Source organism: Lutjanus erythropterus, chromosome 4, assembly GCF_056507025.1.
Source record: "Lutjanus erythropterus isolate fLutEry1 chromosome 4, fLutEry1.hap2, whole genome shotgun sequence".
NCBI lineage: Eukaryota > Metazoa > Chordata > Actinopteri > Lutjaniformes > Lutjanidae > Lutjanus > Lutjanus erythropterus.
In genome coordinates, this window is record NC_139320.1 from 11,964,713 (window position 1) to 11,990,082 (window position 25,370).

The following is a 25,370-nucleotide window of genomic DNA, read 5'->3' on the forward strand; positions in this document are numbered from 1 at the left end:
CAAGTCTTTCATAGTATTTAAAAGTAGGTGTGTTTCTCCTTCCAACCAGAAATGTGATCTTTCATGCAGCATTTCTACCCCAGCCGTGCAAACTGTTGGCTAGTTGGCTTGTTTACAATGCACAGAGCTGACCGTAAACAGGCAAGAGGCCATGTGTAGCAAACTCAGGTAAAAACCCCAGTTGAGGTGCATATGAATGCACTCTCCCCATGTCTTACTTGGAAAATTGGAATAAGGTCCTGTTCATAATATGCAAACAGAATATACTGTTTACACAATGTGTATCAAATTCAGAATATTGTCAAATTATGAATAATAGTGGAAAATTACTGCAAATGTAAATGCTATCACTGTAACACATTGAGCCGGAGTGAAATACTGTAAAGTCACCATGGTCTGTAGGTTACCTGTTATGGGGGGTGGACTGTGTGCTATTGTGCGATTCTCCTCGGGAGCCATCATGTTTTTTAGGTCAGACTCCACCACTGGAGGGTGACAAACTAGAATCCTACAGGTATACACACATCGCTTTCGAGCATCTAAAGTACTCCAGTACATCCTTGAACACCTGGAGAGAAGAGAATTCATTTAGTTTGACTCAATTAACTTACCTTCAGCAGTTATCTGTACTTCAACTGAAGACATAATAGTAATGGTGGTACTTAAAATAGCAAGAGAAGACAGATCCAGATAAATGAAAAGGTAACAAAAAGAACTTACTGGTATCCTACAGGGAAGAGTTTGCGTTTGCAGTCTGAGAGTTCAGTCAGTATCCCCAAACAATCAATGGTCATGGAACCTGAAAATATGGTGCTTGAATCAGCATTCAAAAAACACTGGAACTAAATGCATGTTTATCCACTCACATTTACCAGCAATTGACCTACCTATCCTCATGTGGACATTTTCAGGCTCCAGTCCTGCCAGCCATTTCCTCCTGAGACTAATTCCCTCCAGGTCCACCAGGATTCTGCGGGTCACCTCAAATCCAGACACCACCTAAGAAAAAATACACAAAGACAGGAAATTTCAAGAAGAAAATTAAGAACATCAAGCTACAGCCTGGTATGGTTCATCAATGCAAGAGACATACACAAAATTAAGAGGTGATCTGAAGCCCCTTCTACACTGGACAAAAAGTCCACTAACATCTGCCTTTTTTCTTCAGTGGAAAAGGACACAATCAGCATTGTGTCCCATGTCAAATGACTCTGCAGTAGTGACAGGTATTTATCGTCTCTAGCTCTGATCAGCAATGATGTAAATACGTCACTCTGGTGAAAACACTATTTTTAGCCATTTTCGGTGGAAGCAATAAAGTCTTGTTGCCTCATTTGCTTCGTTTTCATCCACATGTGCTACTTGACTCAGTGCTGTAGCCCAGCACAGTGGAGTTTTTCGCCCGCTTGAAAGTATGCGTTTAGTGACGAAATGCTCATATTTAGTCGAGCAGCTGAACAATGTTTAAAAAAAATGCTTATTTTGGTGTAAAAACAGTATGTTTCAAAACCTTGAACTTAGTTTTAAGGTAGCTCCTGACTTAATGTATTAAAGAGTTTTCAATTGTGCAGTAAATTATGAGATTTTCTTACTTCTCCTCTGATGAGGTCCCTGTGCTTTGGACAATAGACTTTCTTGTCCTCCAGGAAGACGCAGTGGCACTGGCGGGCACACATGAAGTGGTAGTTACTGGTGCAAGAGGTGAGGCAGCAGCTGACTGTGGCCCCCGGTTTTTGACACTTCTCACAGCGCTGAAAACAAAGCATAACAGGTTGTAAATGTCTGTTCACCAAATACACACAAAAAGAGTGGGAACTGAACTTGAGATGGACAAAGCATCTTACCAGCTGTTTTCCCCTGAGAACAGCCATGTGAACATTCTTCAGAGCGCCGTCATCATCCTCAAACACCTCGGCTGACCACAGGGCGCAGTTCACATGGGTCCACTCGTTCTGACCGATGTACAGCAGTCTGCCCCCCTCCTGAAACAAACATGCGTGTTAAAAGTAAAAAAAGACATTCTCGTTTGTGTTAAAGAGAGTCTGAGAAGATTTCTGACTCACATTTGTGTTCTCGTCTCCATACTTCAGGCACAGAACACACTGCCTGTTATCACTAACGCCTGGTGGAGGAGGGAGCTCTGGGCTGTCTTCACGATCTGAAGAGAGGAGAAGACATTATCAGACAAACTGACATAATGTGTAAAAACAGCATACATGAAAGTACTTGCGCATACATCTGCAGACTGCCTTACCTGGTAAGAGTGGGGGAGGTGGGGGTAGAGATGGAGGGAGAGGAGGAGAGGAGGCTGGAGAATCCGGTTCACCGGGGGTCTTGGGCCGGGGAGCTGGGATGATCTTTTTCATGAGGTGGGGGTGCTCAGCACGGGAAAGCTCCTGCCTCTCCTGCCACTGGGCGTAGTTGTGGTCCAGGGATGGAGGCAGCACAGCATTTGGGAGGAGCCCACTGCTGGAGAACATGAGCATACAGAGACAATATTATTATTAACATCCTATTAGTAAAAGATTGTTTTATTGCTAAAGCCCTGCTGTAAATAGGAGTACAATTCAAAAGCACTTCAAAATAACGACACGAGTCATTATGTTGGTTTACATCTTCAGTGAAGCCTAAGGACATGAAAAAGATTCTAAAAACATGATGCAGGTTTTAATATGAGTGTTGGGGACTATTTTTACATCAAAATAACACTGATCAACACTCCTGTGTTGTGCTGTATAAACTCATATCACAATGAGATTTCCCCACACGGGTCCTGATGATGCAGGATGACAATATTCCCAAAACGGTCCAATCAATGAGTTACAATTCAGTCTGTATAACTTCATATTTACTCCTCTTGGTTTATTTCTAATAAGGTCGGTGTGAACAAGAACCAGACCAGGACTCAAATGCAACAATGTATCATCTTTAACTGCGGTCTGGACCAAATGAACCAAACTACTGGTATGAAAGCACCCTTACAGAACTAAACTTAGAAATCAATGTTACTAATCCACCTGATCAATTAAAACAGAAAAACATTATCTCAAAGCTGTCTATATCAATGTGACATACACGGCTGTCTTCAAAAAGATTTTGTTTTTAAAGATGCATGAGAAAATGTGTTTAGTCCTTCAATCTGTATGACACAGATTATACGCACTGCTAAGAGAATCTCAGGATTCTTTCCAAAGAAGATATAAAGATTCTGTTAAGTAGTTAAATGAGCAGTGACACCAGTAATAAATAATCACATCCAGGGAGATTTGCCAAGCTAAGTTTTGCCAAGTCAAGCAAGGCTGGTTAACTGGTGTGATGTGAAGTCTCATATTTAATAATATGCCAGCAGCAGAGGCATTAAACGGGCATAAAACCAATGATGGCCACAGGATCCACAGGATGGATCATTGGTTTCCTGGACTGAAGCAACAGACCAAACTGACAAGTAAACCACAATTAGACCACAAATATGCATCAAAGGGGCTTCAAGTGAAATGTGACACTGTTACGGTTTACCTCCCACAATGCCTGGAGGAGAGGCAGAGTAAATGGTCTGGGAAAGCTGAGAGCTAAATATAAGTGAGAGTGATAGTGAATGAGAGTGTGAATGAGCGTGCTGTCCAATATGCTGAGCAGTAAAACGATACCATTTACTTACAAAGTCAAAGGTTGAGTTTTAAGCTATTCCTTCACATAATGTCAAATGACAATTCTGCCTCAGTAAACAACATAAATTATTCAATATGATCATTTCATTATTAATCACTGATGTAAAGACATCAATATCTGCTGTGCCCCGTAAATATGTCTGAGGTAACACGCCACATTGCTAAGTGTAGTTAATTTTAATTATCCTAGTCAAAAAGAAAGCAGCACATAAACATATAGATGTTGACTTTATTTTAATAATCACATCAGTCAGTGATATTCTGTACAGTGTATGGCCTCCATTAATCTATTATCCACTTACATTCACCACTAAGCTGTCCAGTGGGCTCATTAAATCAGACAAACTGTGGAATCAATTTCATTACTGCAGCTTTAAATCCTGACTGGGACATTTAATCACAGTCACTGTCCTGAGATAAGCTGTGTTAAAAGAAAACCACTTCATTGATCTGCTCCGCTCACTCACTACTTTCTTTATAAGTTGTTAAAAGACTATCTTTTAGTGTTTGATGTCACGGCCGGGAGTGTTTTAGTTCTGTTTTCCAAAACTGAACATCACATAACTTATTTAACCACCGAAGAAGATCAAGTGACTATCATATGGAATCCTGATCTTGCTCCTTTACCCAGAGTTTGTTTGTACAGTCAGCCCAGACATTTATAAATATTAGTTCACTGCTTTCTGCTTCCCTCAGATGATGGTACAGCTTCTCCCAGAGAAGCCACATCTTACTCCTCTTTTCAGTAATTATAGACCTGAAGTTCTTGAAAACTGCAGTTCTTCTCAAGCTCTTCACATTACAGGAGTATTAGATGTCAAATTTTCTACTCTGTAATTACAAACACAACTCACACTAGAAGTTTTGAAAATATCGGCATATCACACACTTCACAATACTGCCTGCTAAGGGGTGACACTAAACTATTTTCAGACTTTGGTCACATTGAGCAGTTTAAAGTTTCCTTTTAACTTCTTGTCCAGTGTTTTTGTCTGATTTTAGGATACATTTTAAATTACATAAAAATTGCCACAGTATGCATATAAATCTACTTAATTTTCAAAAACATTGTTATATAATGACATCATAACACTGCAAAAGTAATCTAGAACCAGCTAGTGAAGATAAATGATGACTTACATAACTGTAATGAGTTACTCAGAACACTGAACACTATGTAATTGGTACAACCTTTTATATTGACTGTGGTGCAATAGACACTCACTTGGCAGAGACATTTTGCCTTTCCCAGAATCTTGACTCTTTCACTTTGAACCACGGGAAGATTCGGTCCATTTGCTGAAACAGAAAGCATTTGATGAAGTTTGCATATCAGTCCTTTAAAGCACTTGTACAGACCTGCACCAGGGACAAGAAGACACTGTTAAACTGTATCTAGAAGGGCCCTAGCTTGATGTTACCTTGACTAAGATACTTAACCCTCCTATTTACTTTGTGCTCCAATAACAGTTGAGCAAACTTGTGACCCAGTAATACTTTGGTCAACTGCCTTCTTGTCACCTGAACCGTCCTGAACTGTAATATTTTTTTTCAGTGGTGTGTAGAGGACTGATACAACATGATTTGAGGCTCTTACCCGAATGAAGAAAGACTTGACCATGCTGTTTGCTTTCCTGCTCTCAGGCTGGCCACCATCATTGTTGATGGCCGTCTGAATGATTCGCACAATGTCATCACTGAACTCCAGCTGGGAGAGAAATGATGAGCAGATGCACACAAGCAGAAAGTGATTGGTAAAACAGTGAAGTGCTGATGAGCACAAATAGAAAGGTCATTACAGTAGCTGTCTGTGCTAATTTGCTCTTATACAACACAGGCCTCACCGCAGACTCTAGAGACTAGGACAAACACAACAGTGATAAACTCTGAACTCCAGAAATGATCTGTCAATGCCAAAACTGCTATTTTTACTTACTGTGATGTTATTTCTTGGAGTATCTCCAAATGCTTTATATCTCTAAAATCTGTACACCCATTGTAAAATGTTGTGTTAGCCAGTAAAACATAATAAGTGATTAAATTATTGAAATTGTGTCATAAAACGTTTTCTCATCAAATTTTACTAAATAAAACATACAAAACATATTGATCCAAATTATTTATAAATGTAGAAACATGATCAACATATTTCTTAATTCTCCATACGTGACTTGAACTATAGAGATTTTTTAGATTTTGAAATGAGCTAATATTTATAAACACAGTTCAAAGGTGTTTTGAAAAAAGAAATCTTTCCTCAGTGCATATATAGGGATTTTTCCTTATTGTTTATCATTTTCATTATTTTAAAAGGCTTCCTAAAATATGTACAACCTAAGCTCAAACATACTGATTCAATTCCATGTCCCTCATTCTCTCTCTGTCACAAACAATCTACCTGCCTCTCAAGCAAACAACAGTCTCCTCCAGCACCCCATTTTGCACTACACCTAACACAATGACATGACATCTAAAAGGGAAAAGAGCAAAAACACTACTTGATAAATCACATACTTACCACTGAATTGTAGCGACCTTGATCCATCTTTTTCTCAACAGACTCCAGATCTGGAGGGGAGTCACTGGGAGGTGTGGGAGTTACTTCTGTTAGGACTGGAGGATCTGGTCCCTCTGGGGATCGACGGGATGGAAGACTCTCCTCTGTCTCTGGGTTCAGCTCTGGAGGCTTCACCGCCTGCCCCAAAGCCAGAGAGTTACACAGTGAGTTTAAGCTGTGGTTTGTATTCAACAGAGTAGCACCATAATAAGGTAAGGTACTCCATTAGTTAAAGAATGAGTGAAAAGAAAAACTTTAAAGACAGTCATGCGTCATTTTAATGTTTGTAATATGGCCAAGGATCACAGCAATCTGTACTGAAATCACAGAAGAAGACACAGCAGCACAATGTGTATCTGACCTGTCTGTAGCGTAACAGGTGTGAGGATGTGCGTGAGTTGAGCAGTGCAGTGAGGACATGGCGAACGCAGCCCTGGAGTTCCCTCTCCAGTGCTGTCCTCCACTCGGCTGGATGGCGTTCGGTACATTTGGTACATGTGTAGGCAACGCTCTCTGGCAGCTTTGATAGCAGCTCGTACATTTCATCTGGGTGACAAGCAAAAGATGACAGGTCATTATTGCTCTCATTATTAGGTTTATCGTCTTTCAGCCTCTCATCAACATGACAACACTCACAGGATAAGCCTGTCAGTCAGCTGTACAGACACTGACAACTGATGAGGCCAATACAACAAGTGCTCCTAAATGCTAAACACTGAATATTGTTCAACTTGTAAAGAACACTAACTAAACTTGCGTTTTAAAATGATCATCTACCTCCCAGCTTCTTTGGTGTCCACTGACCTGTCAGGTTCTCACACTTGGCATGAACCCAGTGGTTGCAGCGGCCACACTCCATCATTTTGCTGTCATAGTCGTCGTCATCATAGCACTTATCACACAGTGGGCAGAAGTTTCCTGAGAAAGGAGACGGTAACAGGTACAGTGAGTCTTCAAAATATAGGGGTTGGTTGCAAAAAAAAAAACTACAAAAATGGTTAAACCTTTTCTTTAAGTCTGAGTTAAGGTTTCCACAAAATAAAATCGGTTGAACAAATCACTCTTAAATATAAAGGTAGAAAAAATGTTTGTAAATTCCCAAGGAAGAAAGTTGATTGTTGAGTCTCATTCCCATGATGTCAAATACTAATGTTTTGTGTTGGTTTAGTGTCACAAGCACATCAAAATAATGAGAAAATAAGAGGGTACGTGTGCCATCCAGTAAATTAAAATAACAAGTGACGAAAAGTCCTCCACTGTAGGTTGATCAGCTATTTATAACTGTTGACTATCTGTCAAGGTAAAGTTAAGCCCATTATCCTGATCACTAAAGCCTAATGCTCTGAAAATACACACTCTGGAGTAGGGATGCAACTAACAACTATTTCGATAGTCAATTAGTTATCGATTATTGAATAAGATTATCAACTAATCAGATTATGAATCGCACAATTAATTAATTAATCAATGACTCTAACATAGCTATCAGCCTTTAAATTTAGCTTGAGGTTGTTTTAGGGATGTGCTATTGACGATAAAGACAATAAAGATGAATACTTCATTCAAAAAAGTCTTTCATATAAAAATACTTAACTTCACTGCTAATTAGATTGTCTATTTATATCTACTAAAAATATTTTTAGTTACTTCTTATTTCCCCATTTTATTTCTGCTTAATTTGCCACCTTATTTTACTGTTTAGTCACAAATTACTTTAATCAGCTCTCCTCTCTTTTCTCTTCTGTTCTCCCCACACTCACACACACCACACCTGCAGCATTTATGTCAGAGAAGTGAGTATTTCCACTTAACATTTTTCCTTAATGTCTGATGACATATCATGGTCATCATATTATTCATTACACTAAATATATTATAGATTTCTCCTTTAAGTGTGACACATAAGGGGAAAACCTAAGGTATTTTGTGCATCCAGCCCACAAATCTTAAGAAATCCTTCTCCTTTAATTTCAGAAAGAACACTGGTGGTGTATATACACAGAGTCTGTAACAGGAAACAGGCATGCTTGTCACTTACCTTTAGCAAAGAGTTTGGCACAGTCATGACACATGGAGAAGTCATGTGACCACTGGGCATCCCAGGATTTCCCAGGTTTGGTGGCTCCACAACTCTTACAGCGCACACACTTGGTGCAGACCTAAAAACACAGAACACATAAAACAAGTTGGTGACTACATGGCAGAAACTTGCAAGCACTTGTGTGAAGAGTAGGAATGGTGTGAAAGTGAGTAAAATGTTATCATAGACACTGCCTGCAAGGGGCCCCAGCAATGTAAGTAGCACAGTTGTGAGAAACAGGACAAGTGTGTGAACACAAGGAGAGCTAAGAGAAAAAATGTGTGAGCATAATGTTAAAAGTTTGCTCAGGCACTGGTTACATAAAGGTGAGAGGGTGGAGAGTGAGTGGTGTGCATCCATACCCATACTCTTTTCTTCTTGGTGGGTCTGGTCGGGTGGTTGGGACCCAGGCACTCGGGGTGATAGCTGTTACGGCACTTATCGCACTCTAGCAGCTGCTGCTACAGTGACAGAGGTTGAAAGTGAGATTAGATCATTTGGATATCAGAACAGGCAATATTAAGTTTTTAATGTCCAACAGAAAACACAGCTCTGGTCACAGAAACTTAGACACAAATACGTTACCTGGTGTTGACCTATAGTGGTAGTATTTACCTTAGAGAGTCAGTGTTGTTTTGAAACGAATGAATGATGCAACATTACAGTGTTTTCATAAGATAATCAGTGCCTATAACATTTCATGCAGAGATTTAACTACAGTTTTCTCCCCAGTTTATTGAAGGGTCCATTCATAGTGGGTTTCATGGATGGATGAACATCATTATCAGAAGCATTATGATGCTGCAATAATGTGAGCTGTATAGAGCTGTGCTTGGCAGGATTTGTAGACAGCCACTTAAGTAGCGACTGCAGTCGTCTTTTCAGTGGCTTTGGGTCAACGGGATTAACTTCACAATGCTCACACAGCTATCCTGCAGAACATTTTATTTCTATTTCCAAACCAAACATAAACACTAACTACAAACACAAGTTAACAACTGTTTTCTGGCAAAGAAACGGTGTTAATGTTTAAGGTGCATTAAAGATACACTGCACTGTGGAGTTTTTGATCATTACAGTCAAGGAGCAACCACTGAGGTTGAAAAATGTGTGTGTCACTTTTCTAAATCATGTTTCATTTCAAGGATTTGGGAGTGTGGGGTGGGGAGGCAGGGAATTTACTGTGTAAATTTATATATGATTTGTTCACATGTTCAAATGAAATATGTCAATATACAGACTTATGAAAAAAAGAAACCAGAAACCTATAGGTGATGTCATGGAAACTCTGTCCAAGATTCATTATACTGTTCATTATACTCTGTGGAGGAGTTTTTTCATGGGTCTCATTTCGTTTGTTACATATACAGGTGAACATTTCTATTTCACACTATTCCGCTGATGTACAGATGGCAGTAATGTGCCAAGAAACGCAGCAATGTACGAGCCAATGCAGGGAAGAAGAAGACTACTAGCAGGTAAAAATGGGTGTAAACAATGCAGACTTCAAACCATTCCAAAAATGGCTTCGCAAATATTTCTTGAAGAAGCAAATGTACTCAGCATGTTTGTCAGAACTCAAAGATACAGAAAATGTGAGAAAATGTTTGGTGAGCAATACAGAGTGTAAACAAAAACTCTGTTTGTTTAGAAGAACACTCCACAGGGCACCTTTAAGTAGGTTCTCAGATTGTGTGAGATATGATGTATCAGCAGCAGTTTGAAATTCCAGTAGCCCCACCAGAAGCTGAGATTTCAGACTCTCAAGGCTGTGCTCTGTTGTGGAATCAGAGAGTGCCAGAGACCTGCTGCTGTTCAGGCACTTCTTTAGTCACACATAAAAGCATTTTTTTTCTCTAGTTATAAGAAAACGTTTTCCTTAGCATTTAGATCATATGCTGCCTCTTGTTTTAATGGCCAGTAACCACCAAATCTATACAACTTATTAGCATATACCAACAAAACAATCCAACAAGCGTTTGATTGTGTTGCGTAGACCAAATATGTTCATACATAATTATAAAGTGACAACCATACAAGGCTCACACCATGCACATTTTACAAAGGACTTGAGTTAAATAATAAAATCATGGCAGGAATCCAAGAAGCTGATTAAGTGCTGTCTGCTGGCAAGGCTAGTAAGCTTCTTTCTAGGGAAGATCCTCCAGCCCTTTGACACTGTCATTCTGCGCTGAGCTTCTTTTGTGCACAGCTTTAAAATAAACACAACTGTACTGAATGGCTTACTTTAGTTTTCTGGTGCTGGCGTCCACAGGCCTGGCAGAATCTGCATCTTCGACAACACCAGTTCTCAAATTGCTCCTGGAGAGGGCGCTCTGATTCCCCCAGGCAAAAGAGATGGAACGGTTCACAGCACACCTGGCAGAAGACAAACTATAACAGAGAGAAACAAAGCACAGAGGACGGTAAGTATAGACTGACGAGGAGACTGAGAACAAGAAATTTAAAAGACAGTGACAATTTTTTTTACCTCGACATTTCCACTGCTCGCACATAAGAAGCAGAGCACCCTGGGTGTGACAGGCACAGAGGTGAGCAGGCTGAGGCCACCAGCCTCCCACACCTTCTCAACATCATGGTCCCTCTTGAAATCCACTCTGATACGATGCACTCCGTCGCAGGGAGCTCTGGACTTCGTCTGGCCCCTAGTCGAGGGAGTGCTCAGCCAGTTTAAAGTACTGCTGCTGGGGGGTTTAGCGGTCAGCGGCTTCATCAGACAAGAGGAGAGTGACACGGGAAAGTGAATATCAGAACCTATACCTGGTCTACACAGTGAGCAACCAAAGTTTCAGCAACTACTTCTTACCTTGTCTTTTGGTCTCTGTTTAGGAGAAGGAGGAACAGAGCGAGAAGTTTGCTTCTTCAACTGTTTGGATTCAACTGTGAAAAAGAGACAGAACATGACATTCAAATATTGTAGAGTTAAGCAGAGGTTACATTAACTGAATATCTTCCATCACCGACTGATTTTTTTTTAACAATGATGGAAAAATGTGAATGCTGTACATCATTTTGTCAAATTAAAACCCTGAGGGCGATCTACTGTAATGAGTGGCTGTGTCAATGCAGCAAGGGAAAGCTCACCACTTAGCCATGTAAAGGACATACAGAGAAATCTTTATCCAAGTAATAACAAACTCATCACAGGGACATTGTATATTGTGTTTTCATAAAAAATACACAAAGGAAACAAAGGAGAAGATCAAACAAACTATTTACATATCCTGAGATCTGGGGGGGAAGAATGTGAGAGAAGCTCAAACCTGCCCGCTCCACGTGCCACACCTACTGATTGTCTGCACACAGTTCAACAGAAAAGGGAACTACTGCTTTTGGCAGAAGAGCTGCAGCCTCTATTGCTCTAATTACAATAGATTGTATTTTAATACACTTCTGGCCTTTTCTCTGATGGTCTGAAAAAGTCGATCAATTTTAAAATTTAGCTTTTTTAGAAATAGAGTTGCTAACCTAGGCACTGTTGTGCCACAGTTTTGATCTGACCTCCACACTGCTGCATGTCCCACCAGCAGCATTTCAGAAGCAGAGCATTTTGCCCACCTGCTTGTTTACTTGCTCAGATTTTGTTGATTTGGTCATTTTTCCTTGATTTTTCTACCGTAGATAAGTAGGCTATGTAGTCCCTTCATATGATTGCGAGTGTGCACGAGGTATTTTATTTTGAAAAGTGACTGTTTTCTCCATGCTGTTTCTGTGTTTGACTTCTTCTCCACTCGATCTTCTCTGTGCAGCTTGTAGACTCGGTTTGTGTTTGAAGCAGAGCAAAGCAGAGCAGAGAGCTGCTTTTAGTGGAAGTACAAACATTGTGTAGAATGGCCGCAATCAGTTCGGTGCAGCCATAACACAACTCAGTCGTGCCAAGTGGAATCAAGATGTAAGAGGGCCTGAAAAGTCGCTAAATCTAGCAAGAAGTTGGCAACACTAAGCCCAATTATAATGGTTGATAAAAAGAGGGTTTGATACGGTAGAGGATGAGGAAAAAGCAAGTAGCTAAAATTACTCAGTCACAAAACAATCTGCATGGAGTGCTGCTCGGGTGTGAAAAAGAGTCCCTCTGGTGCTCTTCAGTTTGGGGACTGTTGAAGAGATCAGAGGCACTCATGGCTATTTAGTCAACTAAACAGCATTGAGTTATTGAAGGCCTGAGATCTCTTCAACAATGGCTGAAACTGTGTTTATCAGCCAGTGGCAGCACTTTGTGTTGTCAGCAAACCTCCACTGTTGACATGAAAAATTGTTTTGCGTCTCTGTTCATCTTTTTTCACCATGGCTCTTCTAAATGCGTAATCTGTTTGTTCTGCATACTAAATGCTTTTGTGATTAGTTTTTGAAAATTAAATGCTATTAAATAGGCTACACCTCATTATCATTAAAAATTAAAATTAAAATGATGGGTAAAGCTACATTATGACAGAATTTTTACGACCTGTTGTCAAAATGACAAACAGCAACATAAATTAATACAAGACAAAAGCATGGACCAGTTTTGTACCTGTGTCTGAAGTTGTTGTTGAGCTCTGCTGTTGCGATGATGAGTGCTGCTGGGGTTTCTTCTTGGGCTCGCTCAGAGGAATTTTGGGTGAAGAGTCTTTTTTTGAAGGTGCCTGACTAGTTAGAGGCCGTTGCTGCTGTTGTGACGGTTGATGAGATTGCGTAGACTGGGAGGGGGAATTCTGGGCCGAAGATGACGGGGAGGAAGATGATGAGGATGACGAAGATGATGAAGTGGAAGAGGAGGATGATGAGGAGGAAGAAGATGTTGGTACAGACTGCTGTGGTTTTTGTCCCTTCTTACTGGTGGTGCTGCTCGTAACAGAGAGCTGTTTGGTGTCTGGCGTCAGGGCTGGAGACTGACTCTGGGCTGTGACTGTGCTGGGGGCCTGAGGGGGATCGACTGGGGCGGGGGAAGGTGCGAGGGCTGGAGACGATTGCTTTGACGACGGCTGCTGTCTTGACTTCTCCTCTGCCAACTTGAGCGGAGGAGTTTCACTCTTTTTGCGGGGAGGCTCCTCCTTTGGTGGTGCAGCAGCAGGTTTAGGGCTCGACTCCGAGAGTGGTCCTTTCACCGGATTGAGAACCTCCTTCTTCTCAGATAACTTGTTCTTTTTCTTGTCTTTCTTGCCCTTGCCTTGCTTCTGAAGAAACATCTTTGAGGGCATCCACTGCAAGTTCTGACACTTTCTCATCCTGTAGACAGTGACACAAAATTCAAAATTTTGTTTCTTAAAAACTCCATCAAAATGTAATTTATTACGAAATGTTATTTAATACATACTTAAGAATGACAATAATCTACTGTGAAAAACAGCTCATCAGCTAAGACTCACTTGCAGCACTGCTTTTTAATGTTTCGTCCTCCAAACTTGGGCTTGTCGAGACAGTTGGTACAGACACCACAATCTTCTGGAACTTGGCAGCCTGAGCACTGGCCACAGCGCCGTGACCGACGCCCCTTCTTGGGAGGAGCTTCTTGAACGGCTTTTTGCCGTGTCTCCCGTGGCTTTATGGGAGGGGACTGAGGCTCTGCCTCCTCTGAGCCTGCTACTGATGACTTGTCTGTTAGAGGAGACAAAATCATAGGTAGATGTTATCACTACTGACACATAAAAGGACAGTATTTACTCAACTCACCGGGGTAAAAAACCTAGTCAATTCAGCCAGTTATTTGATAAATTTGATAAATGGCTCCTTTTTAAACTGATATATATTGTTAGGGCTGTGACAGTATGTTTTTTTCCTAACTGTGGTACAAAATGCAACATATTCTTGTGGAATGGCAGTTTACTGCAACTGCCCAAATAATTACATTTAACTAAATATTACTGAAGGATAACTTTACAAGCATAGCATGGCTTTTTAAAGGAATAGAGCAGAATGTAATGTGTGTATGATGTGCAGGGAGGGGGCAGGTGCAAGTAGGCGCAACAGCCTGAGAGTGACAGTGCTGGTCATAGTGGAGTATGCTGTCAATCTGGCAGTAAACGTGCAGTTTAGGTTACAGTGTGTCAGTTAATAAACACTGTGGCTTCTCAGGACCAGTGTTGGGACTAACTAAGTAACGCGTTACTGTAACGCCGTTATTTTTTGCAGTAACTAGTAATCTAACGCATTATTTTTTAAATTCAGTAACTCAGTTAACGTTACTACATGATGCGTTACTCTGTTATTTTACGTTATATTTTGTGTAGTCTCGGCTAGAGACTGAGCTGCAGCCAGAGCCGTGTAGTCCTGAATCTTCCTGTGTGTGCGTGTGTGTGTGTGTGTGTGTGTGTGTGTGTCAGCAGGGAGGTGGGAGAAGACACGCCGTGTGGGTGTGTCTGTTTACAAGACTGGTATCATCATGGCGTCGGTGGCGGAGCCCAAGTCAAGTTTCTTTACATGGAGATATTCTCACTACTTGACGTTTGTCGAGCACAAAGACAAGAACGTTTTAGTTAAATGTAAGTTGTGTCTTGGATCAAAGATTTTATCTACGGCCCAAAATAGCAATTCAAACCTGTTGAAACACCTACAGAAACAACATGCTGCGACGAAGCTAGTAGCTAAGAGTACAGACACAGACTCTGATGCTACTTCACCTCCACCACCTCAGCAACAGCGGCTGGATTTTAACCGACGGACTGCTCCTGCTAACCAAGAAAAAGTTGATAAAGCCATTGCAAGGTATGTTGTAGAAGACATGCAGCCAGTTTCTATTGTGGAGTCGCCCGCTTTCAGGAAGCTAGTTAGCATGATACCGGGCATCACATGGCAAATGGGACGAGAGCGAATACGCAAAAATGGAAACCGAGTTAAAGAAAACTTAAAACTGAATGGGAGACCTTTTTTTTCATAGTAACTAAAAAGTTACTTTTCACAGTACTGCGTTACCTTTTGATGTAAGTAATCAGTAAAGTAACTGAGTTACTTTTGAAATAAAGTAACTAGTAATGGTAACTAGTTACTGGTTTTCAGGAACTAGCACAACACTGCTCAGGACCAAGACAAGTCTTGTCTGTTGTTTTTCAGCTGCTGGGAAGTGAAGGGGATTAGCCCAGAAGTTATCTGAACAAGAAAGGCTAACATAAGGTAACATCCAGAGTAATTACATTCCTTTCAGAAATTTTGCATTACAGCCTTAAACTTAAGTGTCGTTTTGGAAACATGGTAAAGTAATTCCATATTGATTAATTCAACACTGAATGTCTTCTGTGATTATTCATCCGTTTTTCACCTTGAAAACAGTTATTGTTTTTGTTAGTATGTTGTTAGCAATCCACTGGAACTCCAATGATGAATTGGGTTGAGTCTGTCAACCCATCCAATGTGGATCCATAATAGATCCATGTGCTGATCCCAAAGACATTACGCAGTTGAATAACATGAGACTGACCTTAAAATCTGCTGTGATGAATGATAGTGCTTTAGAGACTATACTATATTTTCAAATATCTACTTCAGAATATACTCTTTCCATTACACAATGGACAGCTCAAAATTTAGCTACATTTAAATTAAGCAATTAAAAAACAAAGCGTTTTATAAATCCCCTATAACATAGATAACAGTGTGAGATGTCTAGGAGCTTGTCTAAAACACAGATGTGCTCATATTAAACAACTTGGCAAACATAGTAATGATATAATTGAGCTTCGGATATGTCAATGACATCAGGTCCTTTCCAGCCTCTCAAGAATTCACATGTTCCAACATGGCATGAGAGCAGTCAAAATAACAGGAACAGGGCAGCCAAACTCTGCTCCTTCCATCACCACTTCACTGTGTACTTGTGCTCTCAATGATGACTGGATTTCTCTGCTCTTGTGATTAGTCTGTCATCACTGCACACTGCAGAACTTTTTCAGGACTCAAACAGATGTTGTGTCATAAATAACAAACGCTCAACTCAGACTGTTATGTAAGCCAATCAGAGCGTTTTATATTGAATGTGTAAACACATCACCCTACCATACTACCTTTGCTGAGCAGTGGCGCAAACCAAGCCCCACTCAGACTAGGCAGGTCTTAAGTTAAGTGGCTTGATAATCCTGACAATGTCCGGTTGTAATTTTCAGGCTGTGGATCATTATTAATTTTATTAACATCTCCACATAGGTTAGTCACTAAACTTTAACAGCCAGGTCAAACTTTACCATGCAGGCCAAATGAGAGGTAAATTTTAAGTGTGCCTCACCATCGTTCCCCATGGAAGATAGGATCTTCTCTCTCTCCTCCCAGGGCAAGGCACTAAGTGTGGGCATGTCATCAGGAAACACCGCCCGGTTACGGCCAAGAGCCACAGCCGCACGACGACATACATGCTTGATGCGTGGACCACGGACTGAGGTCTCTGATGAGTCACTCTCTTGACCCTACTCACAAGAACACATCACCACAAAAAAGGGAAGATAGATAATTAAAGGGCATGCTTTTTAACAATCATACACCTGCACAAATGTACAGCACAATCAGCTGACATTTTAGAATGTTGATCATGTCCTTACGGGGTTAATTTCACTTAAAGACACCAAATAAAACTCTTATCTCTGGACGATGTCCAATAAAGATGACAATGATGAGGTGGCATAGGTGGAGGGACAGGTACTGTCAATACTGGAGGTTGTGCTGAGGCTACGATGAGCTCAACTAGGACAGGGAATTTTTTCTCGAAAAATATGCAGTGACTATAATAATCTCATGTTTAAATTAAAGTAGAAGAACAGGGGAGTTTATTCTGTGCCAGTGCTGCTTTCTGCATAATGTATGAGGCTAACAGAATTCCCCTTGAGCAACACCCTCTGTGGGACTTTCCTATTATCAAGTTTCACTTTGAGTACAAACACAGATTTCTATTTATAGCAAATATTCATAGCATCATGTAGAAGTCACTCGCTTGTGGCTATATGATGACAATGAGAGAAACAGAAGTTTTTTATTGAAGAGACACAATAACTGTGAACGCAAGACATAAAAAGGAGAAACTGACCTGGACCTTGGTCTGGTCTGCAGGCTTTAGCTTACTCTTCTTGATCTCAAAGAGCTGGGCTTTGGCCTTCTTCAGTAGTCCAACAACCCGTTTGTCGGTCACAGGCTGCTTCTCTGCTTGTGCCAACATTGATCCAAGAGAGGAGACAGGGAGCTGTTGTCTGCCTGGCTGCCCTGGAAGGCTTGCTGTCTGCTGGCTAGGAGCACTTTGTTTCTCTTTCTCCTTTTCCCCATCCTCCATCTCTGCTCCTTTTTCAGAGGGTCTACCTTTCTTAGCCAGACGTCCTTTCGCAAAGGATGTGGGAACAGTGGGATGGAGCCCACGCACCTCTGAGGATGCAGCGTCAGAAACCATGTCAACTGAGGTTGATTTTTTTCTCCCTGGAGCCTTTTTTGGAGCAAGAGATAAAAGAGCCTCTTCTGAGTCTTTCCCATCCACAGTAAACAGGCTGGAAGGTGCGTTGGGGGAGCCATCTGGTGTAGAAACCTTACTTCTCTTCTCTAAATCCTTCCTCCCTTCCCTCTTATTCTCCTTCTCTTTTTCTCGGTTTTTATCAGAATCCCTTTCTTTTTCTTTTGCAGCAGGTTCCTGGGCAGCTGACAAGCTTTTTTCTTTCCCTCCTTTCCCAGCTCCTCTCCCCGTGTCCTGGGCACTAGGAAAGAGAGGGAAAAGTGGGGAAGAAGAGCTTGATGTAGCTGATAAAGGAGGTGGGTTTCCAGCAGCCCCTCTCCTGCTATCAGGTGTCCCTTGTGAGGCCAGACTGAGGGGTACGGTGGAGAAGGTGCTGAAAGGAGCAGGAGTTAAGGCACTAGTGGCGAGTGGACTTGCAGAAACCCCTGGCAGAGAGCTGGGATTACTGCTGGAGACAGAGCCTGTCAGCACAGACATGTCAGAGGAGCCTTTCCCCACTGACATCTGGCCTCCTATTTGGCTGCTGCGTCTGGTCATTGAGTGGGAAGGAGACCGTGGATGACCGCGCGGCGTTCCCGACACCAGTCGTCTCCTACGCCGTGAGCTTCTGCTGGAGCTGGAGGATGTCTGGTGTGGGGACAGAGAGCCGGGGCTGCTTCCAGAAGACGACTGCAAGGTGACAGACTCAAATATCCGAGAGTGGGCCTCACTAGGAGTGAAACGCGGGGCACGAAGCAACGGGCTGCGCTTTTGGAGTGGTGCATCAAAGCGTGATGAAGTGGGATGTTGGTGGTGGGTGTGTGGGTGCAGAGGGGCAAAAAGACGAGTCCCTGCTCCTGCTCCACCGCCTGGTGCAGGGAAGGCAACTGGAGCAGCTCCCCCTGCTCCACCAACACCTTGAGGCAACAGTCCCACATCTTCCGCTGTTAAAGGTGGAGGACGGAAGTTGTCAAATATGGGCTTCCGGATGAGGCCCTCCTTGGCGTACTTAGCTGAGGAAAAGTACTGTTGCTCAGGGTGGGACAGGGATGTCCAGCGGAAGGTGGGCTCTCTCAAAATCGAGCGGCTTCGTTTGTCCGACAGGCTGGACAGCACTGACGGTCCAGACAGGAACGGAGGGATGGGGTGAGAGATCCAGGGTGACTGGGGGTGGTGTTCGCTGATAGCAGCTGTATTGGAGGAGGCTGACTGTGGAGGTTGTGGAGGGGTGAGGAGAGGGGGAGGTGGAGGTGAGGATGAGGACGAGGCTGTGGATGAAGCTTGCTGGGAATTTACAAGCGTAGAGGAGGACATCAGCACTCCTGTCGGTGGGCTGATGATGGGCTTTTTAGCCCCAGTGGTTAGAGTCTCCCTCCCCCTCTGGCTCTGACTCCCCCGACCAACCCCCTGTCCTCTCCGGCCTCGTCGATTCCTCTCCGCCAGCATGTGCTCAGGCTCTGGCTCGGAGGGAGGAGAGGGAGGCCGCGAGCTGTGTAGCAGGTTGGCCTCCCTCTCTCCCTGCGAGGACGGAGAGTGATCCTCCGGCTCTGACAACGCCTGTGTGGCTTCAGAAGCCTGGGAGTCACACGATGAGTCATCCAAGCTGGGGCTGCTGGACCTGGAAGACTCTGCAGAGGAGAGCTGGGAGGAGTGCGACACAGCGCTGGAGCCGCAAGACGCAGCACTGCTGCTGAATCGCCCATTGGCAGCGTTGTTACCGTTGTTGTTGAGCAGACTGGCAGCTGTTGAGGGGACGCTAGGGGTAGGAGCAGGAGGGGGAGGAGGGGGAAGGGTGTCAACTGGAGCAGTGGTGCTAGCGCTGGTAACAGCAGGTGCAGAGGAGACAAGTGCAGGAGTAGGGGCGGAGGATGTGGTAGAAGTGGGCTGGGCAGATGTGGAGACAGATGCAGGGGTCGTTTCTAGTCGTGCCATCTTCATATGGGGTGGCGGCGTTCCAAAGCTGCCCTCGTCTTCGATGAAGCGCTTGGGGGTTTTGATGATGCGGAGGGAGACAGTGCTGACCACAGGCATGATGAATTGCCTGATGTTCTTCAGTTGGGTCTTCCTGATGCCAGCTTCAACGGGTCCTGTCCCACTACCCCCAACAGCTCCAGCTTCTTTTTCCATCCGCTTCTGCGCTCCCTTTTTAGCTCGCTGCAGCAGCTGTTTAGCAATGGTTGCATCAGTGCGTTTAGAAGTGGGGACGATCCGGACTGGCTTTCTGTGGCGAGGGCTTTTTCTGAGGCCCACCGCCTTGCCTGTCTTGGAGGGAGATGGAGAGGCAGGTGGATTGGAAGAGTCCTGGTCCTCAGCACCATCCACACTCCTCAGCACAGGCTGCTGAGAAGCATGTGGTTCTGTGCCTCTGTCCCCCCCTCTGGCCCTACTGGCCTTCTGTTTCCCTTCCCCACTTTCACTGGAGGTAGCCAGCTGTGCAGCAGCAGCAGCAGCAGCAGCAGCAGCAGCAGCAGCTGCCGCCTCTGCTTTGAGACGCTCAGCTGAGGGCGGTCGCCCACGTCTGCGTCGGGGAACACCAGGCAAAGTCTTGAGTCGTGATTTGAGAGGGGTGAGTTTAGTCGCTCTCAGCCTCTTCAGGTTGGTAACTTTGGATTCACCCCGCCCACCTTTGGGAGGCTTTGCCTCAGTGTCATGTGGCTGAGCAGAACCAGCAGGCGTCCTCTTGGTGCCCTTTCTGTCCTTGTCCTCCTCTGTGTCTACGCCCGACTCTGACCCAGTCAGCCTGCTGTCCTCCCCTGCTGCATGGCTGCCTGTGTTCCAAGCTTTCTTGCTGCTTGAAGACGGGGGTCGACCTCTTCTCTTTTCCCCAGTGCCTGGTGGCCTCCCAGGCAACCTCTTCACCTTCTCAGCTGGTCTTTCAGGACCCTCAGGTCTTGCTTGTGTCGGGGAAGGAAGGGAGGGGGGCGAAGGTTGACTTGCAGCAGCTTTCTGGGCAGTCAGGGCCCGTGGGGGGCGGCCTCTGGGTTTCTTCTCCTGTACGGGTGGACCCGCTGATAAAATCAAAGCACAAAACAGAGTACTTTAGCGAGCATGGTAGCATTACATAACCTGCAAAGGCATCTAAAGACAACAGTAAGGTTCCTGATAGACCAGTAAGGAGTAGTCACACTATACCAGACAATCAGAGATCTCCCCACCTTCCAATCATCTGGGTATTTCTAAATGCAATGTAGTTGCTTGAATGGTGGTGAGGACAGCTGCTAACAAACCTGCTCCCCTTACATTTTTTCAAGGTCATGCCTTACCAGAAACAATGATCTCATCCCATTTTCACATGTCACAAGTAACAGATAAAATTTATCTCAATTTTAAATGTTTGAATAGTGCTGACCACTCAAAACTGCTGCTTAAACTTTTCTGTGTGAAACAGTTTTTGGTAGGGAAGTAAAGTATATGTTTCACAGTTTGAGCATAATGTCTTTTTAGATGGCTAGGTTAAAAAAACTGTATCCAATAACAGGTATTAATACAATAAAGGTATAATTAGTTGTTCAAGAGTAGAAAAAAAACAGATTGGTATCATCAGATACTCAAGGTTGCAGTACTGATACCAGTACTGGACATGAAAAAGTGGTATTGAGCCATCCCTAGTTTCCACCCATTTTTAACAACGAAAGCTGGGAGATTGTCCTCAGAGACTGTTTAGAGACCGACTTGTGAGTCTGAGTAGGAAGTTACTTGTAAGTAACTTTACCTGAAGACGTTGTTGAAGGGCTCTGTATTTTTTTCTGCTCAGCAACTGTTCCAAATCCTCCAAATGCTTCTTCCTACAAAGAAGAAAAAGGAAACTAATCAATCTTTTGTGACCGCACAATTGTACATTACATTACAACTGTAATACTAAAATACAGCAAATAAGCAATGGTCAGTTAACAGCTCAGATTTACAGCATCCATCGTGTCAGTTGGCCTTGATGTGCAACACTTGAGTCATTTTTTAAGTCAGACTCAGATGAGGACCAAGGCTTTGAGGCTATAATGATGTCCTCAATCTCACTTTCGCCTGCTGGCTTACTCTGGTGCTCTCATATTTCTCTGGTTTTTGGGATGACATGCCTGCAGTTGGACCAGACTCAAACCACAACAGACAGTTTGAATTGCAAACAACCAAATCTTACTGGGTGACTAACACAGTGTGCAGCTTTCCAGCTCCCTGAAGGAACAGTAAAATGCTAAGGTGGTTGGTCATACATAGACAGCTGGAAAGACAGCCAGGGCAAAGGGACACAAAAGAAGTAGAAGCCTACATTATATTCTATAACCATGGTAGCAGCCCTGACCAGCTTACATCTGTTCCACTAGTCAGACAAAACATGTGAAGTGTGGTTTCATTGTGGCAGCAGAAGAAAGTCCATATTTTTAACTATATGTGAAGCGATTTGTCCTCTATCACCTACCACACTCCCTTTGACGTTGAGGACTGAAAACTGTAAATATTAACAAGTTAGCTTCTGTAATCCATCCATGCCTCCCATCCAACCCCAAAACTACTGGTAATGCACTCCAACATTTATTTACTTACATACATATACTTAAACTGTAACATGCAATCCATCTAATCTATTATCACGTGTCTCTGATGTTTTTAACAATTTAAATAGTTGTGTAATATAATTTTATACTGCATTGTTACTGTTTACCTGTCTCCTGCAAGTGCCTTTATTTATCTATATATACAGTACATAGAGGATGCTACCGCTTCATATATATCTTGTTTATTCTTGCTTTATCCTTTGATTGCTATTTTTCATCCTTTTACCTTATTGTTCTTGCTGCTGGTCTCTCAGACTTATCAAATGTAATTTCATTGTCTACAATGCCTACAATGACAAATTAAGTGTCTTATATCTTACGTGACTATTTCAGAACATGTCAGATGTAGATTATTTCAGCCATTGTTAAACTGTAATATGGCTCAGCTTTACTTTGACAGACGCAGAAGTATTTACATTAAGCTGTGCTTTTAGCTCTACCAATTTAGCACACTAACATGCTATCATATCCTCTGTTGGATCTCGACACACAAATGTTTTGCATGTTACACATTTGCTAACACTATCTATTTAAGTATACTGTCTGGCTTATTAACTTGCTTGCATGATAATGAGCTGACATGAACCGTGTATGACATGCTAACATTTCCCATGTTACCAAGCCTACTTGTCCACTGGAAAGCTGAGGGTTTCTAGTTTTTTTTTTTTGTTTTTTTGAACTGATGGGCATGTTTAGCCTGTTAGTTACATTAAATTAAAAGGCATGTCTAAAGTCGTGTGGAGTCATCCTCTAAGCGCCATGAAGCTGTATGCCAATTTTCATCAGATTGATTCATTCATTTGCAAGATATTATACTATATCAACTTTTTTTCACCTATCACTCCATGACATTAAAAATATGACTGAGTCACATGTGCTGGGAGTCCTGCTCTTCCACTGAAACAGATGGAGTTCAAAGTTTTACTGCTGCACATGTCTCTGTGTGAATGGGAACGTGGGTGTTATATAGAACAAGTGCGATAAAACATATCGAAGAAACACCAACAAAGACTCATCATCTTTTTGTCTGGAACTAGCTCTTATGATGTGTGAAAAAGCATCTTGGCAGATTAACAATGAACACATACATTTCAGAAACAAAAGTAAGCAAATATATCACGAGTTGCACTTGATACTTCACTTATTGAATTACCAACTTAAGCATGTGTTAATCTTCTTTGCAACTCAGCTTTACTGGTGGTGGTTCAAGAAATGATGCATGCTAACTGTAATATGTACAGAGTACAGGCTGTACATCAATCCCTCCTCTCATGCCTGGAGATGCGCAGCAGAGAAATCTCTAGAGGATGATTAACATTTTCAGTATCCTCTGTGAGCCACTACTTCTTCCAATCAGTGTGTGTGTTTAAGAGTGGAGGTGAGTATGTCATTTCATCATGTTTATTTATAGCAGCGTGTGGGGATGCAGTTGAGGTCTCGTTGGCCCAGTTTGTAGAGCAGCTGCTATCCAAGTGAGTCCACGCAAATGTGTGCACCAGCTACACACATTAAAATGTGAATAACTGATACCTAAATGTGTCTGACTGAAACACACACACACACACACACACACACACACACACACACACACTGTGAAATCTAATTAAAAATTATAAAAACCAGCAATATCTCTTTCATCTGTTCTACATCTAAACAAACAACAATAACAGACAGTCAGTACTGCTGCTTATCCTGGCAGGCAATACTAGTCAGAGCATCCTCCATTCCTCATCTCCTCACATTCCTCTTTCACTGTCCTCACAGTAATATCAGCATCCTCTCCTCTCTGAGCGAGCTGCTGCTCCTGATTGGTCCGCCCCCTTTAAAGGGGGCGGAGTACCAATGGATGGCTCTGACTCGCTGTGATAGTGTGAGTAGCAGTCAATGACATCACAACACGCTTCGAGAGAGGCAAGTGCACAGAGCGGACTGCACAGGTTCATCATGTACACACATTCTCATACATGCGCACACGTACCTCATGATCTGTCAGCCACACATACACACACGGAAAAAAAAACACCCCCTGCGCACAAACCACACAGCAAGATGTAAACAAGCGGAACATAGGAGTGAATATGCGGGGGAGGGGAGCACAGGCAAGCAAACAAGAGTGAGGAAAGGAGGAGGACTGTGGGAGGAGGGTGAAGAGGAGAGAAAAGGGAGATGAGGAAGCAGCATCTTGACCACATGCACCATCAACAACAGAGGGAGCGCACTCGTCTCCTGGGAGCACTGAGGATGAAAGGGTTTTGGGGTTTTCAACATGCTCATGCAGAAGCTTGCCAAATCCCAATCTAAACAGGCCTCCCACACACGACAAGGCTCCCCCCTTTTCCTCCCCCCTTGCGCCTGCTCTCTGCCATGCTCCCGAACACATATTCAGTCAGTCACTCATTGCCTGCTCGCTCGCCTCCCGCCCACTGGCTGCCGTGCACGGAGCAGCGGCGTGTGAAACACAAGGCTCACCATGAGCTCAGTAGTAGGGGGGGCAGGCACAGGGAGGTAACTTCAAGAAGTAAACAAACACTGTAGTAGACGAACGAAGTAAGGTTCATGTGCTGTCGTGCCTGCCTGAGACCTTAGTTGCTCTTCCCTCCTTTCTCTCTCATCTCTGCAGCCGAGAATTGTACAAGAATACTTTGAACAAGTCCGTCTTCATCTTCACTGGCTTTCGCTGTCACTCTCACCATGAAAACTTGAGCAGTTTGCTTCTTGCTGATCTGTCACATCTCATCTCACTGATCAACGCATAAATGACTTGATATGAAACATGAAAAGACAGAGAAAGGGAAACCGATCTGATTCATTATGGAATCAACATTATCACTTTCAAGGGGTGAAGGGACTGTCCCTGAGAGTTATGAGACGGCTGTGAATTCAGTTTGAGGTACACATTCCTGTATCATTTTGACAGTGCTTTTGCACACCGAGAAAGCTAAATGGGACTTTTACTGCCTTTCAAGCCAACATTTAAAAGAAATCAAACTGGTTACAGACGATGGCCTGCAGGTTAGGGACCAGTTTCCCTAGCAAGCATGCTTTAAAAGAAAAAAGTTATTCCTTGCTTAACAAGTGGCTTTCTAAAACACACATCTTCATTTTGAATACTCAATTGTGG

The 25,370-nt window shown here is 43.0% G+C and overlaps 1 protein-coding gene across 1 annotated transcript in view; it reads right to left on the reverse strand.

Annotated features, from left to right (window-relative positions):
- The window catches only part of kmt2a (lysine (K)-specific methyltransferase 2A), a 45,540-nt gene that overhangs the window by 12,792 nt on the left and 7,378 nt on the right, over positions 1–25,370 (reverse strand). The window contains exons 2-23 of the mRNA XM_084716975.1: positions 21,412–21,484; positions 17,310–20,707; positions 16,518–16,695; positions 13,672–13,900; positions 12,837–13,531; positions 11,133–11,206; positions 10,797–11,033; positions 10,553–10,699; positions 8,668–8,766; positions 8,264–8,384; positions 7,030–7,143; positions 6,587–6,771; positions 6,187–6,363; positions 5,266–5,376; positions 4,894–4,967; positions 2,255–2,469; positions 2,064–2,158; positions 1,845–1,982; positions 1,593–1,751; positions 888–999; positions 721–799; positions 408–568 (exon numbers count right to left, since the gene is read on the reverse strand). Coding sequence (XP_084573101.1) covers positions 408–568; positions 721–799; positions 888–999; positions 1,593–1,751; positions 1,845–1,982; positions 2,064–2,158; positions 2,255–2,469; positions 4,894–4,967; positions 5,266–5,376; positions 6,187–6,363; positions 6,587–6,771; positions 7,030–7,143; positions 8,264–8,384; positions 8,668–8,766; positions 10,553–10,699; positions 10,797–11,033; positions 11,133–11,206; positions 12,837–13,531; positions 13,672–13,900; positions 16,518–16,695; positions 17,310–20,707; positions 21,412–21,484 — 6,871 coding nt within the window. The remainder of the gene's footprint in view (positions 1–407; positions 569–720; positions 800–887; positions 1,000–1,592; positions 1,752–1,844; positions 1,983–2,063; positions 2,159–2,254; positions 2,470–4,893; positions 4,968–5,265; positions 5,377–6,186; positions 6,364–6,586; positions 6,772–7,029; positions 7,144–8,263; positions 8,385–8,667; positions 8,767–10,552; positions 10,700–10,796; positions 11,034–11,132; positions 11,207–12,836; positions 13,532–13,671; positions 13,901–16,517; positions 16,696–17,309; positions 20,708–21,411; positions 21,485–25,370) is intronic.